Below are 19833 nucleotides of genomic sequence, written 5' to 3'. Positions count from 1 at the left end.
ACAATCAATCATTGCGTGCGACAGCTTACCCACCTTTCGGGTTTGAATTCGAAGCTGCTGCTCAAAAGAAATCGCATATATGAAAAGCTGAGCAAACATACGCTCATGGTATTTGTAAAAGTTGCACAATAAATAAATCTGAAATGCGGTGGTGTTGTTAACGCTACGACTTAAGACGGCGTGAATTGAACTGTTCTCATTTAGTTTCTGCAAGACTACATACATCTGATTGATATGTGGGGTTTAGCATCCCAAAACAACCATATGATTATGAGAGACGCCGTAGTGGAGGGCTCCGTAAATTTCGACCACCTGGGGTTCTTTAACGTGCACCCAAATCTGAGCACATGGGCCTACATTTCTGCCTCCATCAGAAAAATACATCTTTTGGCGCAGGCAGGGCGCGTAGACTCGCCAAAAATTAAGGAAATGTAGCACGTAGCAGCTAGGGCACTTGGGTGTAATTTGGCACAGTGGTAGTTTGTTGAACACGGCTTTAGATGGAGACTCGAGATAAAGGCGTGCAGAATGATTTTTCACCCAGGCAAAGGCACGGGCTTTTTTTTTTTTCCAGATCATAGCGTGTAACGCAGTTGCGCAGTGGTCTGCCACAAAATTGGATGCAACGTTCTTGCGCGGTTGTCTGTCTTTGGACGGCGTTTCTGCTTTCCCCACGTAACCACAAGGGTAGTCAGCACAGGGGCCGACTTTTTTATTTCACGTGAAAGAAGAGGTAAACTGCGACGCTTACCGACTAGTAGGGCAGCTAACGCCCTACAAAAGCAAATGAAAGTGAGCAGCGATATAAATATACAATTGCAAAGCAATTAAAGCCAGCAGCGAGTTGACTGAAATACATCAACGCTGGAAGTCGATATGTGTACAGTAAAATGGCCACACCACGTGGCTTTCGCCTTTGAGTGTGATTAAAATCGACCACTCACGGCAAGCAAAGCCCTTTATTAAACTCAGCCAGATGATAGGTGTCTTTTTTCAAGTTACGTCTCCATGGCAACACTTTCCTCAGTGTGCTTTCCCTTTCCCTTGTCCTTGAGCTGCCGGCCACGTGCGCGCCTCGCAAGGATCTTCTTGCGGTCCTTGTCCAATTTCAGCTTGACAATGACCACCTTAGAGGGGTGAATGCCAACGTAGACAGAAGCACCATTGGCCTTCTCTCGCTGTATCCGCTCGATGTAGATCACGTACTTCTTGCGGTACACCTGCACCACCTTGCCAACCTGCTGGCTCTTATGGTGGCCACGTACCACCTGCAACAAACCACCACAACTTGAACACTGCACAAACACATGCACTGCTAGTGCCCTGTTGCATGCTCAATAATTCACAATTCTTTAATATTTTTCGGCTATGCAACTTCTCAGTGTCCATTTATTATTGGCACAGCTAGTTGGGCATCATGAACAAAATAAAGAGTTCATTCTCCCACCTCCCCATAATACTGGGAAAAGTCCCTCGAACAGTCACTGGCTTTGCTGACAGTAAGCACTCACACTACAGTAACCCTAATCAAGACATTCTTTCCCCCTTTTCAACTTTCTAAGACGGAACGCAAATCAAGACACTTCTAAATCTAGGCCGATGCCAAGTTTTAGAGTAATAATGTTCTTAGTACACATTAAAATTTGGAAATAGTGGCACAAGGCTGCTTTGCAATAGCCAAATTATGTAGAGAAGTAATGTAAACGAATGAAGAGCGAATGCTATACAGGAAAAGGTTGCAATTCAAACTCAAGAGACTGTAATAGAAGTGTTCTATTTAAGCAAAGTTTTAATTAAGGACAGGCACTCAAATGTGCTAACACTGCCACATTGCAAGCAGAACCCAAAGCCATCTCCTGACTTGTTATTAGGCACTGGAACACATTTGTGGCAGATGATTTCATTAAAGTTCATAGAGCTTTTAACAATGAACATAATACATCAGCCAATGATACATCAGAAAACACCGACATGCATTCATGTGGGCAGTGAGCCCTAATATCAAATATATGATTAAGCTCCAAAACACATGTATCTACATAGTAGAGTCAAGAAGCAATCGAGGTCTCCCCTGTGTGTTTGTTCTCTGAACCAGAATAAGATTAATTAAATCCCAATCAGTAATTTTCGTTTACTCAAGCATTCTGTCGTGACTGAGCATTGTTCGTAGTTGTGAAGAACTCCATCGCAGCATTCCAAATCGAATTTATTTATTTTTATTTTATTTACAGATACTGCAATCCCCATAGGGGATTTTAGCAGGGTGGATAAACATCGTCATGGTAAAAAAGTTAGGTAGCAAAACAACAAAGGGTAGCAAACATTGTTTCCAGAAAAATACCATATATATAAACAGAAATGACTTAGAAACAGACTTAGAAATGCAGCTGTTTCGTTATTTTGCATATCTAGGGAATTTTCTTTGGTTTTTCAACATATTGTAACTACTAGGCCGACTTCTGAAAGGAGCAAAGAAAGGTAGTTCAATTTAACCATCATGGATATCAACGGTTCGAATTGTCAGAAGTTTTTCCCCATAGAAATGCACAGGGCTACACTCACACTGTCGGGACCAGGGCATCAGTTTGACTTAATTTACAAGCTTTTACTGTAGCAGCATGTACAAAAAAAACACAGAGAAATTTAGAATCACGTACTTTCTCTTGCCATAGGTAGCAAATGACCAACTCACATTGGCTAGAAACCTTCATTCCACAGTTAATCAGAAGCTGTTTCCATAGCTCCCAGTAGCACTTTCACAGTGCAATAATAAACTCTGCCTCAGTTTCTTGAACGTGAACACAACTGGACACGTCATCGCCCAGAATCTCAATGTACATGACTGTTTCGTTTCATTGAAGCCAAGTAAATGCCGTTAAGTGTTGTCTTACATTCAAGTGCATATCATTTCAAACATTTGTGCATGCAAGTGACTGTGTACACAAATCAAGCACCCATGTTACCTCGTCTACAGAATCCTGTGTCAGTACTCCCTTCAAGTCTGGGTAGCAAAAAATGCTCAAAACCACAATGCCTACTACTTTCATTTCAGTCAGCCCAACATATCTGATCCGCTCTTTCTTCACAAATACACTAAAAACAACTATATCAAGCCAGTAAAGACCGTGCAACATTTACTATGACACTCTTGTGAACTTCCATTGATTCCAGCCATGAAAAAACATTTGTCTCATTATCTGGCTGTTTAGATTAAGAAAAAGTCAGGAAAAGCAGAAAAACAAACTTATTTGGCAGTAAACTATCGAGCCAAAGTACAACACTTATCTGAACTGGACAGGTACCAACGTTTGATCAGTAACAGTGAATGATTGATTGATATGTGGGGTTTAACGTCCCAAAACCACCATATGATTATGAGAGACGCCGTAGTGGAGGACTCCGGAAATTTTGACCACCTGGGGTTCTATAATGTGCACCCAAATCTGAGCACACGGGCCTACAACATTTCCGCCTCCATCTGAAATGCAGCCGCCGCAGCCGGGATTCGAACCCGCGACCTGCGGGTCAGCAGCCGAGTACCATAGCCACTAGACCACCACGGCGGGGCAGTAACAGTGAATGACTAAGCTACCCAGAGAAATCCCAGTGAGAAAATAAACCGAAATCTCACTATTTTAAGCAAGCAGCTGTAAAACATCAATACTTGCAGTAAGGACTAAACCAGCATTACGAAAAACATGGGTTGAAGAAAGTCCCTCTTCCTCTCCCGCCATTTCCGCTCAACAGGAACACACAGAAATGGTGACTGCATTTGTATTCAACCAAGCATTTCTTTACAAGCACATGCGAGCATTTTTTATTCCTAGCGGCTTTTCTGTCGCATTCTTGAACTGATCTACAAACAAATGAGGGCCCTCCTGAGAAAACTCATCTGATTTACTGCCACCATAAAAGGTGCACTTCCTAATTATTTGATTGTAATTTACCCAACAGGAACACACAGAAATGGTGACTGCATTTGTATTCAACCAAGCATTTCTTTACAAGCACATGCGAGCATTTTTTATTCCTAGTGGCTTTTCTGTCGCATTCTTGAACTGATCTACAAACAAATGAGGGCCCTCCTGAGAAAACTCATCTGATTTACTGCCACCATAAAAGGTGCACTTCCTAATTATTTGATTGTAATTTATGCTAATCAAATGATTGAACAGCCCTCAAGATGATTGTGGCCTATGCAGAACTATGCCCTTCACTCTTCCATTCTGCCAGGTGTTCTGTTCTCAGCATTGCAGATAAAACAGTTTTTCGGAAGTGCACTCAGCAGACAAAGTGGTGCTTCTTTTGTTAGTGTTTAGTTTTTGTTCATATATAGCTGCGTTGTATACACTTCTGTTACTCATTTATTATGGGGGGTCCCCAGTACAGTCTGCTGACTTTGGAATCTCCCTCTGTGTAATCCCCCATTGTAACAACTTTTTTGTGCAAAATGATAAAAAAAACATAACATAGATGGAAATTGCTAACAGAGGAGCCACAAGTTTAGGGGCCCAATGCAACAAAAGAGTGGCAGTTTGGGCTAGTTGGTATGACATGACGATAGTAATAGCGTGAGAACAAACGACGACAAAGTCATTGTCTCTGTCATCGTTCCGTTCTCGCGCTATAACTATCAGCAACAGAAAAATCCAGCTAGCATGCAGCTACCACCCTCACTGGCTGACGAGTTAATAAATGATGGGAACTGCTAGCTGGCCAAGCAAGATTATATTAAGCCTTTTTGCAAGAGGTGCAATACAGTAGAATAGCAGTGATGTGATTACAGTTTATCCGAATTTCACTATCTAAATTCTAAGGTTGTATCAGATGGACCACATTATGTAAAATGCACAGTGATTCGGTGTTATGTGAATACGGCGGATGATACAAACGTGCTATTGACCGTTGCACACGAAAAGCACAACACAGCATGTCTGTGGGAAGGCACATTTAGACTGGGAATCAAAGGGAGCAAATGTAGCAAAATTTACAGGATTTCCCTTACTTCACTGCCTCATTGGCCGGAAAACCACGCTGGGAAGTAGGCTCTAAAAAAAGTCCAAAACCAATTTTTTCCCCATGCGACAGATCACCTTCCCGCTTCACACTTTAGGTTGCACACCTACACCACGTCGACCACATATGCTGCACTAGCTCAGACTACAATTTCAACATGATGATAAAGGCGTCAGTGGTGGCTAGAATAGTCTAGAATACCATAAGTGAAAGAAGGTACTGTAGTACCAAGTCTGCATGCCCGAACGTGTCTCAACTTTTCCACAGCAAACTGAATCCGTCCCACCGCTGAGTCTACTCATGTTGTTTCTGCTGGCCTATGTCCCAAAAAAACATTTGAAAAGGTGCAAACAGTTGCTTTTCAGTGCTTTGCCTGCATATCTAGCACTCAATATGAATTTTAATAATGCTCAAGAAATGGGCAAAATGGAATGAATCCTCGAAGTGGCGAAGAGGGCGACAGCAGAGGCATGTACGAGGGGCTGAACGAATGTCTACATTTTCGAAGCGTGCCGATGTGGTTTTCCAGCCGCTCTGACATCTTCAATTTGCTTCTTAAGTGTGAATGCTCAAGGGCAGATTTTTTTGTATACACTTCGCAACGAGAATAACCGAGTACTCAAGTGGCGAAGCAAGTGAAATACCAGGAAGTTTTGCTGCTTTTGCTCCCTTTGAGAACAAATATGAAAGAGCCTAAGTGCTAGCAGCATGAGAGGAAACAGTGGAGTTTTATTCCTTTCAAGCAGCTTTCTTGAGAGATGACGAAGGCAGAAAAGTTCAAGAGAACATAATGGACTTTTTTTTTTTTAGTAGTAGTTGTTGATCTTCATGATCAGCCTAACTTTTGGTTCATACAAATTCGGGGTGATACGAATATTTTGCATACTCTTAATATTCGCATCATCGAGATTTCATTGTATATTTGAGCCTCAGCAAAAAAAAAAAAAGGACAGCAGTGCAGAGCATCCTCATTCATTACACCTTTCAGATTTGTTCCGACAAACTGGGAGCACAGCAACACAAGACAGAGGAATAGTAATATGAGGGGTTTTATATCCCCACAAGACAGAGGAATAGTAATACGAGGGGTTTTATATCCCAAAGCCACAATAAAACGCCGTAATTGAGGGCTCCTGAAATTTTGACCACAAGGTGTTCTTTAACAAGCACAGACATCGCACAGGTCTCAACCATTCTGCCTCCACACAAATGCAACCGCCACGGTTGGGATCGAACCCAGGACTTTCGGGTCAGCAGCAGAGCTGCAGACTAGCGGGAGTACTCATGCTGTGTGGTTCCTCTGTTATGGGTTGCCACGCTCAAAGTTAGCTGAATATGGAACTACAAACTAGCCCACCTTTCTACCCTTTAGCACCTTTCAGAGTGCTGAAACAACAGACTTCTTAAGGAGCAAAGTTTATCAATGCTACGACAATAATCTACAGGTTGGTGCATTGTAGGCCTAATGCAAGGGTATGGCTCATGCTCCTGACACCGCCAAAGCAGCAGAACCTAGTGTAGCATTGTTCCTGCCAGCTTAAGATTTACAGTAATTTCTGGAGCCTAACAGCTATTTCAGAGGCGCAAAAAAATTGTGCTTGAAATCACTAGCAGCAGTACAAGAGAAAGTGTGCCTATTTGGTACAGATTCCGATTATTGTTGGAATAGGGCATGCTGCTATAATGTAAACAAGATAAGGCCAACAGTCATTAATCGGGCTCTTCACACAGAAATGCTGTATGTTTGCTTCACTACGGTATACAATATGTATATGGCAGTGAAGCAAACACAAACATTGCACGTACAGTTTTTAGGAGCAATAGGCACCAGAACGCCACTACCAACACAATAAATCAACTTGACTTTTTTGTAAAAGCCTGCAGCCTCAATCGCTATGTGGGGTTTAACGTCTGAAACCACCATAAAATTATGAGAGTTGCCTAAGTGGACGGCTCTGGAAATTTAGGCCACTTGGGGTTCTTCAACGTGCGCCCAAATCTAAGCACACGGGCCCACAGCATTTTCGCTTTAAAATCCTGCAGCCTGTTCTCGTACATTCCATTAGCAGACTGACATGGAATGGCTAATGCTCCACTAAGTAATCATTATGACCTGTTAAAGGGATAATGCAAAAGAAATTAGAAAAACGTGACAACATTAAGACTATACACCGACGCCACTATTCCGATGAACAATTTCACGTATTTTTGGACAGTTGGCAGCAATTTCGGTGGATTGTCACACGCAGTGGACACAAGCGAGGACAAGCCATGACATCACATTCTTCTAGGCATATACAGGGTGCTTGTATTCCTGTCCCCTTCCTACCTCTCTTTTCATCGCACACTTCTGTTCCAGCTGTCGTATGGTGATAGCTATGGCCGGCCTAAACGTGCCAAGCGATTTTCATTGTATCACTAGCAGTTCTTCGCATTTACTCCAGCGCTGCATTGCAATGAGCATCAGGGTACGTAAAAAGAAAAGATAAATCTAATCACTTTGTGGTTGACTTCAAGACATCACCTTTCCTTGTGCAGCAGCACTGTTACCTGCACCTTTTTTTTTGGGGGGAATGCAGCCACATAACTGAAAATTCCAAACGTTTCTTTCAAAGAGAGATCATGCATTGTTTCTCTTTACTAGCATGACATGAGCCAGCGTCAAATTGCCCCCATTACAAATTGTCCTTTGGTACTGTCAATAGAATTTGAGGCATTCTCGAAAGAAGGACGCTTATGCAACCTTCCCTGTGGACACAGGCAGCGGGTGACAGACAGTGCAAAGGACCTGCTTTCAAACAAGCAGCAAAACAGGCACTGTTTATCACGGCTCTTGAGATCAAAGACTACCTAAACCTGTCAATAATCAGATGCCGACAGTGCAGAAACGCTGAAGCGCAACTCAAATTGTGCCCAAACGCTGACAGCGCCACAATACTGAAGTGGAACACCACAACTAAATCAACCACAAGCGATCGGCATGCCCGTGCCGGCAACTGTAGCACCGGGGAGCGGTTTAATGTGATGCGCATGTTTGCCAATCGAATGTATGAAAGTTGCACCGACAGCGCTACAATGCTGAAGCAGAACACTGCAACTAAACTAACCACAAGCGATCGGCACGCCCATGCCAGAGACTGTAGCACCGGCAAGCGATTTACAACGATGTGCATGTTTGCTAACCGAATGCATGGAAGTTGAAGAATTCTCGCTTCTGTTGCCTTTTTATTTTCTTCCTTTAAAAAATCTGAGTGGCAACACAGGCAAAAAAAACAAAAAAAAACTTACTACAGTGCTGTGCTACCCACCCAGATATGTGGCTTTCTCTGCGCTGATGACTGAATGGCGCACACTATGCCATTTCTAATGCTTGTGGCATGCGCTCTGCTGTTCGACTTTCATTTGAGGCTGATAATACAGGGCTCTCATATAAATTTCGAACGCTGGACACGCAGCCGCTCCCCTGCAGAGCGTGCCCACAGAAAAGTAGTACGATGGTCTGCGCATGCAGTCTCCCTAACAAGCAAACGATGCTCCCTAGTGCAGGTAGATTTGCATTAAAATGATAGGCCTACATCCCCTTTTGCATTTCTATAAAAGGGGCTGGGTGGTTGGTGTCTGTGACAAGCTTGAGTGCGCGTACGTCGCAGTCCTCTAGTGCTGCCCCCCTCCCTATCATGCCAATGTATGGGGCTGACCTAGAGTCTCCCCTCTCCTATTATGTCAATGTGTTGGCTGGCCTTGCGCACGCCTATAACCAAGTACCAATTTGCATTTCTGAAACGTGCCATCACCATTAAAGAATAAATACAGTGCCACAGCAAATATTGTCTTAAGTACCCACTACGAAGCCATTACTTTTTCGCCCATGTTCAGAAATGATTGGCATTCTCACACGACCATCCGATGGCATTTGGTGACGACACCAAAAAGCATTTCGATACTAGTGTGGAGTCCGGGATACGCAGCCAACGCACTGACTGACATAGCCAGCTGTTTGCAATAAATGCCTACTGCGATCTGCTCCTTAGCGAACACTGACTTTAAGATACGATACGGTCGCAGGGAGCCGAATGTCTACTGGCAAGTTGCGTGCAGCGCTTCACCTACTTGGCATACACCGTTTCTAGAACTAGTTAAGTGGCCAAACTCCCCGTGTCAGACTACCTGTCACACGGCGCAAGGACAGCTTCCGGTTTAGTGGCGCTGGCGGCGCAACAAGCTTCCGCTAGCAGAGGAAAACGCGTAGTCATCGTAGCAAGATGCCGTTCTGATTTGATTGATTGATTTGTGGGGTTTAACATCCCAAAACCACCATATGATTATCTGTGACGCCGTAGCAGAGGGCTCCGGAAATTTCGACCACCTGCGGTTCTTTAACGTGCACCCAAATAAGACTCCGTTCTGAAAGAACGCCCAATCTTCAACACTTGTGTTCTGAAAGAGCTTTGCCAACAGTATTATCGGGATTTGTATTATATTATTGGGATTTGCTGTTGTGCTGCTGCAGAAACTTAATACTGAGTAATATTTAGCGGCGTAAGGAGGAGCAGGATTGAAAAAGGAAAGACAGGGAGGTTAGCCAGTTAGCAGCGTAAGGTAAATACAGTATAGCTATGGCTTTCTGAACTGCCCACGATAAACTAACCTTCACATATATATAGCATAACGAGTCTTTCCGTTAGTTGCTTGTTGATGACCGTTCGGAATTGATTTTTAGGTGCAAAAAAAAATAATTACAATGTCTTGTAACTCTCTTGTGACTGTGTTTATCGTGCCTTTTGTCTGGTTCTGTAGTCGGCTTTTTTTTTTTCATGTCAGTCCCATTCTTTAGCAACTTAGACAGTCGAAAGGCTGCGCGTGCAGCCATTTTCTTAAGCAAGTCTTCCCTCTGCAACTCCTTGAGTTCCTTTAATGAAACCTGTTAACACAGCTGAAGCCAAAGCTTCGAGCAGGAACCGCACTTTGGGTTATTAGTGAGCACTTCGTAGTCATTACTCACGGCGCTGCCTGCTGACGCACTAGGACAGCATGAACACACTTTCAACTTTTCTATGTCCTCCAGACGTTTGGCCAATTGGGTGATGGTACCTGCATAGCCGGTCAATTTGGCTAAGCGATGGTGACTGCTGCTTATGGTAACTAATGTCTTCTGCGACGACCATGCATTTCTCCTAAATAGCGCTTTTTTTTTTTGAAACACTAGAAACATCACATCTTGTCTTGCCATTCTCAACGATGTTCCGCCAGCATGCAGCAGGCAAACAAACGTTTTCTATGTCTTGAAGCGGACTGACGCCACTCGTTGACGGAATGTCGGAACTTATTTCACTGTCTTCGAGCTCAGTGATCAGAGATTGTCTATTCTTTTTCGCCAATAATATTCTGGAAACTACCCCACTTCTATTGGGGAGCTTTCGCTTCTTTGTCACGAGTTTCAAAAGGTAAGCGGGCAAATTCGGGAATATTCGCAAAACGCATCCCTCGACGATGTCCCACTTTCCTCTGGCGATTTGTACCTTCTTACCATTGATGACGTGAGTGAAAGCCTTCAGGATGTCCTCCTCATGAAAGTGTACATCACGCACACGTGATGTGCTGGGCAGTTTCTTATCCGCACAAGGAATAGCGTGGCCCATGCCTTTTGCTATTCAGGTACACGTGGGGCACAAAAGAAATGTCGTGGTACACGTCACTCATTACTTGTAGCCATTCATACAGCCGGGAACGCAATGTGTGGGGGCATGATGAAAACACGCAACACATACAAAGCAGAACAGGGCCCGCTGAAGCACAAAACTTCACGCAGAAAGAAGCCTCCATGGATAGCAATGCACTGCAACATGCACAGCCGACGGAGGTTACGAGAGTGACACGAGCGAGCATGCAGTGAGTGAACGCGGATGCGACAGCAGCGGCACAATTGTCTCTGGCAGCAGCGGCACCGCGCAACATGGCTTAGTTTGGCAACTTACCTAGTTCTAGAAACGTTGGCTTACACACCGCGCCAAGCCGCTTTAGCTCACTCCGTTTCAGACCGTGCAGAGATGCGGTGATAAGCCTGTACTGTTAAAGTGACGATGCGAGCTTTCTGCAAGGGAAGCTCTAGCAGTCCTGGCAGCGGACAAAGGCGCGTTTGAGCCGTCGCTTCATGAAAACGTGTGTTACGCTTGCAGTCTAGGTCCCTACGGTCCACAATGCTCAACTACGCAAACAGCGAGGGGCTTTCATTTCTGCAAAGCGGTGCACGCTCAACACAGTCTTGCCCAACAACAGAGGCGGCAGTCATCAGAGCGTTAGCGCTCTCAGGTATTCGGCAGCTATTAAAAGCCTGCAGTAAGCTCAAAGCGGCGCTACGCCACACATGAAGGCTTTGATTGATATGTGGGGTTTAACGTCCCAAAACCACAATTTGATTATGAGAGACGCCGTAGTGGAGGGCTCCGGAAATTTCGACCACCTGGGGTTCTTTAACGTGCACCCAAATCTGAGCACACGGGCCTACAACATTTCCACCTCCATCGGAAATGCAGCCGCCGCAGCCGGGATTCGAACCCGCGACCAGCGGGTCAGCAGCCGAGTACCTTAGCCACTAGACCACCGCGGCAGGGCACACATGAAGGCTTTTTGTTGGCAATATGTCATACTGGCAAACTTTTCGGTAGACTACACCATCTATTTCGTTCTTTGCCAATGGTTACCAAAAAAGGCACCACTGCAATCGTGCAAATGTCAGAAGAATTGATCAGCCGATTCAGTTCTCTAGCAGCAGCGCAAGTACAATATCGCGACCATGACGTAATATCCACTTACGATGCATGCTGTCAACATTACTTTCAGTTCCAAAACCACCTTGTGCCACAGCAATGGCTAAAAGTAACAAAAAAAGACAATTTTGAAGCAGTATGGCCCAGTAATTTCCAGTTTGCACAGGTTTTTCACCACTGCTACTATGTTGCTATTTATTTTGCATTTAGCTTAGACAAACCGTCATTGACCAGCGTTGTATAGAAAGTCTCAGCAAAAGAAAATGAATGTGTGTGGCAACAAATTACATGCGATTGAAATGTACAAATACTCGTTATCAAGCACCCAGATTCTGTAAATGATTAGAGCACAAATTATACCCTAACCATTGGCATGTGGTGTGCAAATAAAATACTTGGGAGCTGTATGGAGCTAATTAGAGTACGCACAAAATCAGCTTATGTGAATGAAATTTGCTTTGACAAAATGAGTTTGTTCATCCGTAGACTATAGAAGACCATGGCAGTAATTACTGGAACAAATACAGTGCCAAGGCCGTTTACACTGTTCTATCGTTTCGCAACACGTTGCAATTACTGGTCATTTTCGATAGCAACAAGATTTCTACATTTCAACATTCTGCCATATTTCATTTTGTAAAATGTTTCATTGGCGGCATCGCCGGCACAGTAAGGAGAATAGTGATGTAATGGTACATATTTTCGTCAAGGTTCTCCCCAAGGTGGTCGGCGGCGGTTTTGCCTTCCACCTCTTAAGCCGGCCGTCCACTGCCGCCTACCTCTCAGTGTTCTAGCTTGCTGCGCTCGGGATAAACTGGAAGCTACGAGCATGTGACGCAGGCTTTCGCAAGCCGCGAATGGCAAACACAGGCCGGGAAGGAGACATTTAATGAACAAACTCATTAGCGGCTGGAGAGAAGTAACGGTCAAAGAACTCACTCATCGCAAAATAACAGAAGAGTGCACGGTGATGGTCATGATACCGTTGATTGATATGTGGGGTTTAACGTCCCAAAACCACTATATGATTATGAGAGACGCCGTAGCGGAGGGCTCCGGAAATTTCGACCACCTGGGGTTCTTCAACGTGCACCCACATCTGAGCACACGTACCTACAACATTTCCGCCTTCATCGGAAATGCAGCCGCCGCAGCCAGGATTTGAACCCGCGACCTGCGGGTCAGCAGCAGAGTACCTTAGCCACTAGACCACCACGGCGGGGCTGGTCATGATACCGTGAAGAGGGACAATCTCCTTCCCTTTCCTGCCTAGGCTTAGCTCGCTTGGCATTGGCTTGGCTGCATAGCCACAGAAAAACAGCAATCGGCGTGCCAATACTCATCATACTGCTCGGGTAAGCTCTTCTCTCGTTGCTTAAGGCCTCTACTCGTAACGTCACTGATTTCTTCATCAACTTTACTTTGTTTTTTCAAGAAGCTGCATTTTTTTATTTGTGCAACATTACCACTAGTACAGCACCTAGATGCTCGTGGTATGTACATTTTTAAAGCATTCGTGTTGTGGTCCCACTGACCGTCCCAACTTGACTTCCCACCTCGTAAATCCAATCCAATCTAAGCATACGAAGTGGCAGATGTTCTCTGTGTTTTCCGAGTGCGCCAACAAAAACCTGAAGAAGCCTAATGAAATTCACAGTCGTTCAGTCTGTTCAGCTAATAGTAATTCATTCAGTGTGCGGGAAATGGCTGCGAAAAAAAGACAGCCTAGTAGTAGCGAAGAAGTGCCTAGTAGTGATCCGCAACAGCGAACTACCGTGGTAATTGAAGTTAGCCCGCCGCCTTTGCGCAGGCTTTGCCGCCTATTTCTGGTGTTCTCATGTCCTGACATGACTCCTTCCGCGGTCTGTCGCGCTGGGAGAGCGGGAGTGACATTTAACTTTTCTACCTCTGTAGTGGATGTCGACTGTGGCGCCGCACGCAAAGTCGCTTGGGCAGTTTTCCGCGCGCTTCGGGAGTAAGTCAGATCTTTCCAGGGCGACTTAGGGTGAGGACGCGTTTCTTTTCTGTCTGTAAACTCCTATTGTTTCGGGCTCGTCTGACGCCTTACGCCCGCGGCGAACGCTCACATTCGGTTGCCCCTTTCCAAACACTAGGCCGAGGAGCAGTGCAGTGTCCTAGTGCTAGAACACTGCTTAGTATGACCTCGCACCTGCTAGTGCGAGGTCATACTAAGCCGACCCGTACCTCTCGAAAGCCAATGCAAGCGGACTTTTGCCCACGCTTGAGCGACCGGGCCCTTTCGTCCTGGCGTCACCGTGAATCACTTTTGCCCACAAAGACGTGCTCACGGCCCCCTGTGTAGTACTTCTCGCCCATGGCATGGATAAGCCCACTTGCTTTCCCACCGCCCCTTTTGCAACAGGCTCTGTAAAGCGGTTTTGGTGTTGCCACAGGCAATTAAGTGTTGTGACCTTGAGCAGTATCGTGTTCGCATGCCCTGTGGCTCACTAAGACCAAACCCACGCTAGTGGCTGTAATCCTTCGGGATACGTGTACACTACACTACGCAACCGGAGTTAGTCAAGCCCACATATAATGGCCCCACTTAAAACGAACTTTCGCTTAAAATAAACAATATCTGCGTGACCATGAAAATATACATTTGTTCAATGGTACCATATCGCACTTACAATGAACGTTTCCGAGTTACGCAGATCAGTTACAGCGAACGGGGTCAGCGCTCTGCCGATTTCCCGGGAAACCACTTTCGACCACCGATCAAGCATCCGCGAGGTGCCCATACATTCTTATTGTTAATCGGAGAGCCTGCCTACACGCTCCTCCTGTTGCCGCTCTCCCCTACTGCTTTTTGTTACGCACCCCTCCGTCCTTTGTCCCCCCGCTACTCTGAGCACCCCGCATCGCAAGACGAGGCCCGTGTTTTTACACTGCCACCGATCTTTCGAAGACCGCTCGACCATTTCCCCTGTTTTTGATCGCTGCTACTGTTGTTGGCGTCGCCGGCCTGGAGTGACCAGACCATTTGCCAACTTTGCCGGCCACCGACTGCATTTGATCGTCTGCCTCTAGTGCACACGCGTACGCTACCTTACTGACTCCGATAATTTGCGATTAGTTTCGTGTTTAGGACCTGTTCTTGCTCACTTCGGCTCTTTTACGACAACAGCAAAGGTGAGGTGTTTTGCAATACAACAGGCCTTTAGAGAGGTTCGTATGGAATGAACCATGGAAATGAATACAGCTTAACAGTGTTTGTAAACATGATACGTGCCAGCTTCCCCGTGACGCCATGATGTTTTAGGCAAATAGCAAGCTTGTCGTGTCGCCACTTGAAAAAGTGCAGTGCCCAGTCTCCCGCAACACCACCAGGCAAGCATGCATTTGCATCAATGCATTACTTGTGCAAACCGGACACAACACACTTTGAGCTGCTTCTCGGTCTGCTGTCTCTGCTTGGCCTTCATGTGAAAGCTTAAATAACAGCCTGTAAGAATGCAACGTACAATAGCCAGAGATCAATTCGGCTGCCTGTCGGATGTTATTGAAAATGAATCCTATGCGAACGTCGTCAGAGTGAGCACTATGCTCTTATGCTCAAAAACGACCGAATGTGCAACTGTGGAGCAGCTGGTCATCCACTGCTAGTACATTTTTGGTGGGGAATTAAAAATTAAATTCTTGACCATGATTGATGTACTTGGCAACCACGAACTACACCCAGGTGACGAAGGAGCAATCAATACCCCTCAATGCCACCAACTTTACTTGTGCTGTTGATTTTATTACAGTCGAACCCCGCTACAACGAACGCCGCTTCAACGAAATTCCCGCTACAACGAAAAATTCATGGTTTCCCATCAGCAGTCCATAGGAGTCAAATGCACAAATATTGTCGCCACAACGAACACTTTTTCTTTTGCCGTCCCACTTCAACGAAATTTCACGATGAGATTTCAGGCTCAGATATTTATTGCTATACAGGAACCCCAATCTAACATTTCGATGCATTTTCGGAATACGAAAATACGTCGACGTCTAAAACACGCGCTGGCATCTTTCCGCAGATGCACCCAGCAGCTGCGCGAAGGAAACCATGAACTAAAAGCAACTGAACATCAGCTTCGGATCATCTGCGGCTATACAGTAAACCCAACCTAATATTTCGATGCATTTTCAGAGCCTGAAAATACGTCGACGAAGTCTAAAACACGCGTTGGCACCACCAGAAATTACCGCTGTTCAGCAAGCATGGACGCTGCCATAACTCGATAGCTATGGCAATGAGACTGCCCATTTGCACCGATAAAAGGGCTTCCACTGTACTAAGATGGGCCTACTCTTTAGTACCATTTGCGGAATAGGAAATGAAGCCACACCAGTTAGGACATGAAAAAAAGAGGCGGGGGGGGGGGGGGGGGGGAGCTGTGAAGTTACTGACTGACACGCAAAAAGCTCTAACAGCTCCCCAGAACTTTCAGGCTGTAGGGGTTAACTGTGTGGCACACAAGCTCAACCTAGCAGTATGGCAGCCTAAAGAACGTTTGCAGCAACTGTAGAACTTCTTTGCATCCAGCTCAGTTCGAACAGCTGGGCTGAGTGCTATGCAGAACATTTTGGAGTCTGAGCAATGTGAAGGGAAACTCATGTCATCTGCCACACGGTGGCAGAGTGTTGGTGTGTCATGCACAGCTGTCCACAATATCTCGGCCATTATCATCAGCCTCTTTAGGGAGGCAGAAAAACAGTGACATCAAGGCAGCAGGACTTCTCAAGTTCAGTACAAATGGAAAGTTTCTTGGGACCCTACTGATGATGATGTGCGATGTGGATGATGTGCGAGCTTCTAGCAATCAACAGGTTTTCCAGAACTCTCCAGACATCTCTGCATGCAGACCTAATACAAGGACTTATCAAAACATGCATAAAAACCTTGAAAACTCAATGAAACATCCAGACAAGTTAAGGATTTTCGTGTCTGCCACGACATACAATCACACAGGAACCTGAGACTCCATAGCACGAAAAGAGAATTTGTCAAGAAGCTGCTGGAAAATATCCAGGACAGGTTTCAGGACCACCCTATATTGGCCAGCTATTCTACTGTTTGCCTGCAGCAGCTGCAAAGAAATTGTTGGTGGCAATGGAATTGAAATTATCAATGCACTGAAGAGGCTGTGCCCAACTCTTGGTAAGCAATATACCGAGTAGATGCTTACAGAGTGGATTGCTTTTGTCAACTTGGTGCTTGAATGTGAACATTTACAAAAGCTGACAGCTACAGACTTTTTGCTTTTTGTGGCACATGATGTGAAAGAGCTGTTTCTTGTCACGGCTTATTTAGCAGGTTCCTACTTTGTACTCCCCCCACACACTATAGACTGGATGCAACTTCAGCTCTGAAGCTAATTAAGACAACTAATAGACCACCTGAAAGAACTCTGAAGCTAATTAAGACACAACTAATAGACCACCTGAAAGAAGAGTCACGGGACTGCCTTATTCGTATTGCATGCAAAGGACCCAACGTTGACACCTACCCATACGACAAGTTTGCTGAAACGTGGGCGAAGAGCAAGAATCAGAGGCTGAAGGTGTAGCGTGTCTGAGAAGAAGTGGAAATAAAAGTGCCTTCTCGTGTTTCGTAGTTGCACTTGAACCTCAGCTGTTCCATTGTCATTGAGTTCACAATAATATGACCCCCCCCCCCCCCCGTCCCGCTGCGTTGGTCCAGTGGCTAAGGTGCTCCGGCTGCTGACTCGCAGGATTAAATCCCGGCTGTGGCGGCTGCATTTCCGATGGAGGTTGAAATGTAGGCCCGTGTGCTCAGATTTGGGTGCACGTTAAAGAACCCCAGGAAGTCGAAATTTCCGTAGCCCACCACTACGGCGTCTCTCATAACATATGGTGGTTTCGGGACGTTAAACTCCACATATCAATCAATATGACCCCTCCTGCTTGAAGTGCATTTTGTGTTTTTATTATTCCATTAATGCACATATGACACACCCCCCGTTTCCAGTCAACTTCTCAAAATTTTCTGGGGAGAACACTGGCCCTCGTATAATCAAGGTAGGAGAAACACATTGGGATATAAGGCAAATACCCATAGTTCAGAAAACAGACTAACGTTGTAGCCATGCCGGCTTACTGTCATGTAGTCTCCCAGAATAGCACTTGGATGCAGATAATTGCAATAACACACTGCAAGGTAACGGCCAGTCTTCATATTCATGAACTGCTGTGCGCGGCACGTTACAAGCCTCTCTCTCCACCCTCGTCATTTCGTCTAAGAGCACCTGATTGATAGGTGGGGTTTAACGACCCAAAACCACCATATGATTATGAGACGCCGTAGCGGAGTAAAATTTCGACCACCTGGGGTTCTTCAACGTGCACCCAAATCTGAGCACACCTTCAGTATTTCCGTCTCCATCGGCTTAAGAGCACCTAGCACTACCTTTTTGGAGCAAGACAATGCCAATCTAGATGAACCAGGGTGCAATGCCAATCTAGATGAATCAGGGAGATAAACTTGCTCTCTAGGCAGACTGCTAATATGCAGACCCTGCTTGAATATCTGCCGGTGCGCTCCACCAGCAAGCCGCTGCTTGTTTGCGTTCCGAATTATTCTGCAAGCGTATGTACAGATGATCACTATAACCCAGTACACACACCTTCAGAAAGTCGCAGCATTTTGCCCTCGAAGGCAGATGATCACAAGCCTCCACTAATGAGTACATATATATGACCGACTAATGCCTCACGACTTGGACTCTGCTATTGAACAGTGCCAAACATGTGAGCAGTAGTTGCAAAGGCAATCAGTTGCTGCACTTCTATGGCTGTGCCTCTCCTGTCCTTTTAAACTGTACCAGACTACATACGAACTGGTAGACCAAGCAGGTAATCTGGCCAGACTACAGACTACCTACTTTAGTCACCAAATTTGTCGTAACACGAAGAGCACTCCACCACAAATACCACCGAAAGTGGCCGCACACTGGTAAAATTGCTCAGCTTCTTTTAACTGCATTAAGATACTCTAATCGTATAATACTGATGGCGAGCCGCGTTTCATGCGGCCCCAAGGTTAGTCCTGCGCCTTTTGACTGCAACACTTAAGAATATTTTTCGAACTCATATAGTGTGAAAGCACCATGCATTTGCCTTTCCTATTAAGAACGCTGGTGGTGTGAAGCAAGATAACCTCGTGTAAGAAGGTATGCTTTTACCACCCCCAGTGGTGAACACGAAATTCAGCACGTGGGGGCAGTTGAGTTGAAAGAAGCAGTGAACACAATTACCTGAACTTCGTCGTCCTTCCTGATGGGCATGCTGCGGACATTGTACTTTTGCCGAAGATCCTTCGACAGCGGGGAGCTCATTATCTTTCGCCGAATGTGTGATGGGGCATTGAAGTGCCTTTTCCTATTCTTCCTCCGCGAAGAGGACACCAAGCGGTTGAGCTTAGCCATGTGGTCTTTTTAAGGCCTAAATAAAAGATGAAATAAGCGAATGTGACACACGCTGCAACACACAACTGAACAGCAATGGCTATCAAAAGTGGAGACGTGCTCGTGTAATTTCATTCTTCACAAAATGAACGGCATTACAGAAAAATGTACAGAAGGCGAAACGCGTGCAACTAGAGGACACCAAATAATTGTTAGGAAGCGCAACATGAGAAAATAATTGCAACAAAGAACAAGAATGTCAAAACGCTGCAATGGCAACACACCGTATGATGGTGCCTGCTTGAAAATGTCTAAAAATCTTCGCACTGCTAGAAACCTAAAAATTAGCACGTCAATGGCTAAAATAGAACTCTATTACACGCAAACGGTGGTAAGGCTGCTCAATATTTGCGACAAAATACTGCGATTCAAAACGATTTTCGCAGCGAAAACATCTGCTACTCACTTCGGCTGTGCAGCAACCGGAAAGAAGGAAAGCCGGTGAACCCTCGTTCCAGAACCTTGTCACAAAATGCGTGCCTAAAACTTCTTCACGACAGCAATTTGTATAATATAAAACACAAATAAATACAAATTTTTAATACAGCCAAATT

The 19833-nt window shown here is 45.3% G+C and overlaps 1 protein-coding gene across 2 annotated transcripts; it reads right to left on the bottom strand.

Annotated features, from left to right (window-relative positions):
• Window positions 1–940: 940 nt before the first annotated feature.
• Window positions 941–19806, bottom strand: RpL26 (ribosomal protein L26). 2 transcript variants are annotated; one of them, XM_037426988.2, is made up of 3 exons: window positions 19686–19806; window positions 19070–19256; window positions 941–1268 (listed from the first exon to the last, which is right to left on the bottom strand). In XM_037426988.2, the coding sequence occupies exons 2-3, from the start codon at window positions 19238–19240 to the stop codon at window positions 999–1001; spliced, it is 441 nt and encodes a 146-aa protein (XP_037282885.1). In that variant the 5' UTR covers window positions 19241–19256; window positions 19686–19806; the 3' UTR covers window positions 941–998. The 2 variants fall into 2 exon arrangements, with proteins under 2 accessions (XP_037282885.1, XP_037282886.1); XM_037426989.2 differs by having other exon boundaries at window positions 19504–19689.
• Window positions 19807–19833: the final 27 nt, after the last annotated feature.

Source organism: Rhipicephalus microplus, chromosome X (genome assembly GCF_043290135.1).
Source record: "Rhipicephalus microplus isolate Deutch F79 chromosome X, USDA_Rmic, whole genome shotgun sequence".
NCBI classification, from domain to species: Eukaryota; Metazoa; Arthropoda; class Arachnida; order Ixodida; family Ixodidae; genus Rhipicephalus; species Rhipicephalus microplus.
This window is presented reverse-complemented; position numbering and strand designations above follow the sequence as displayed.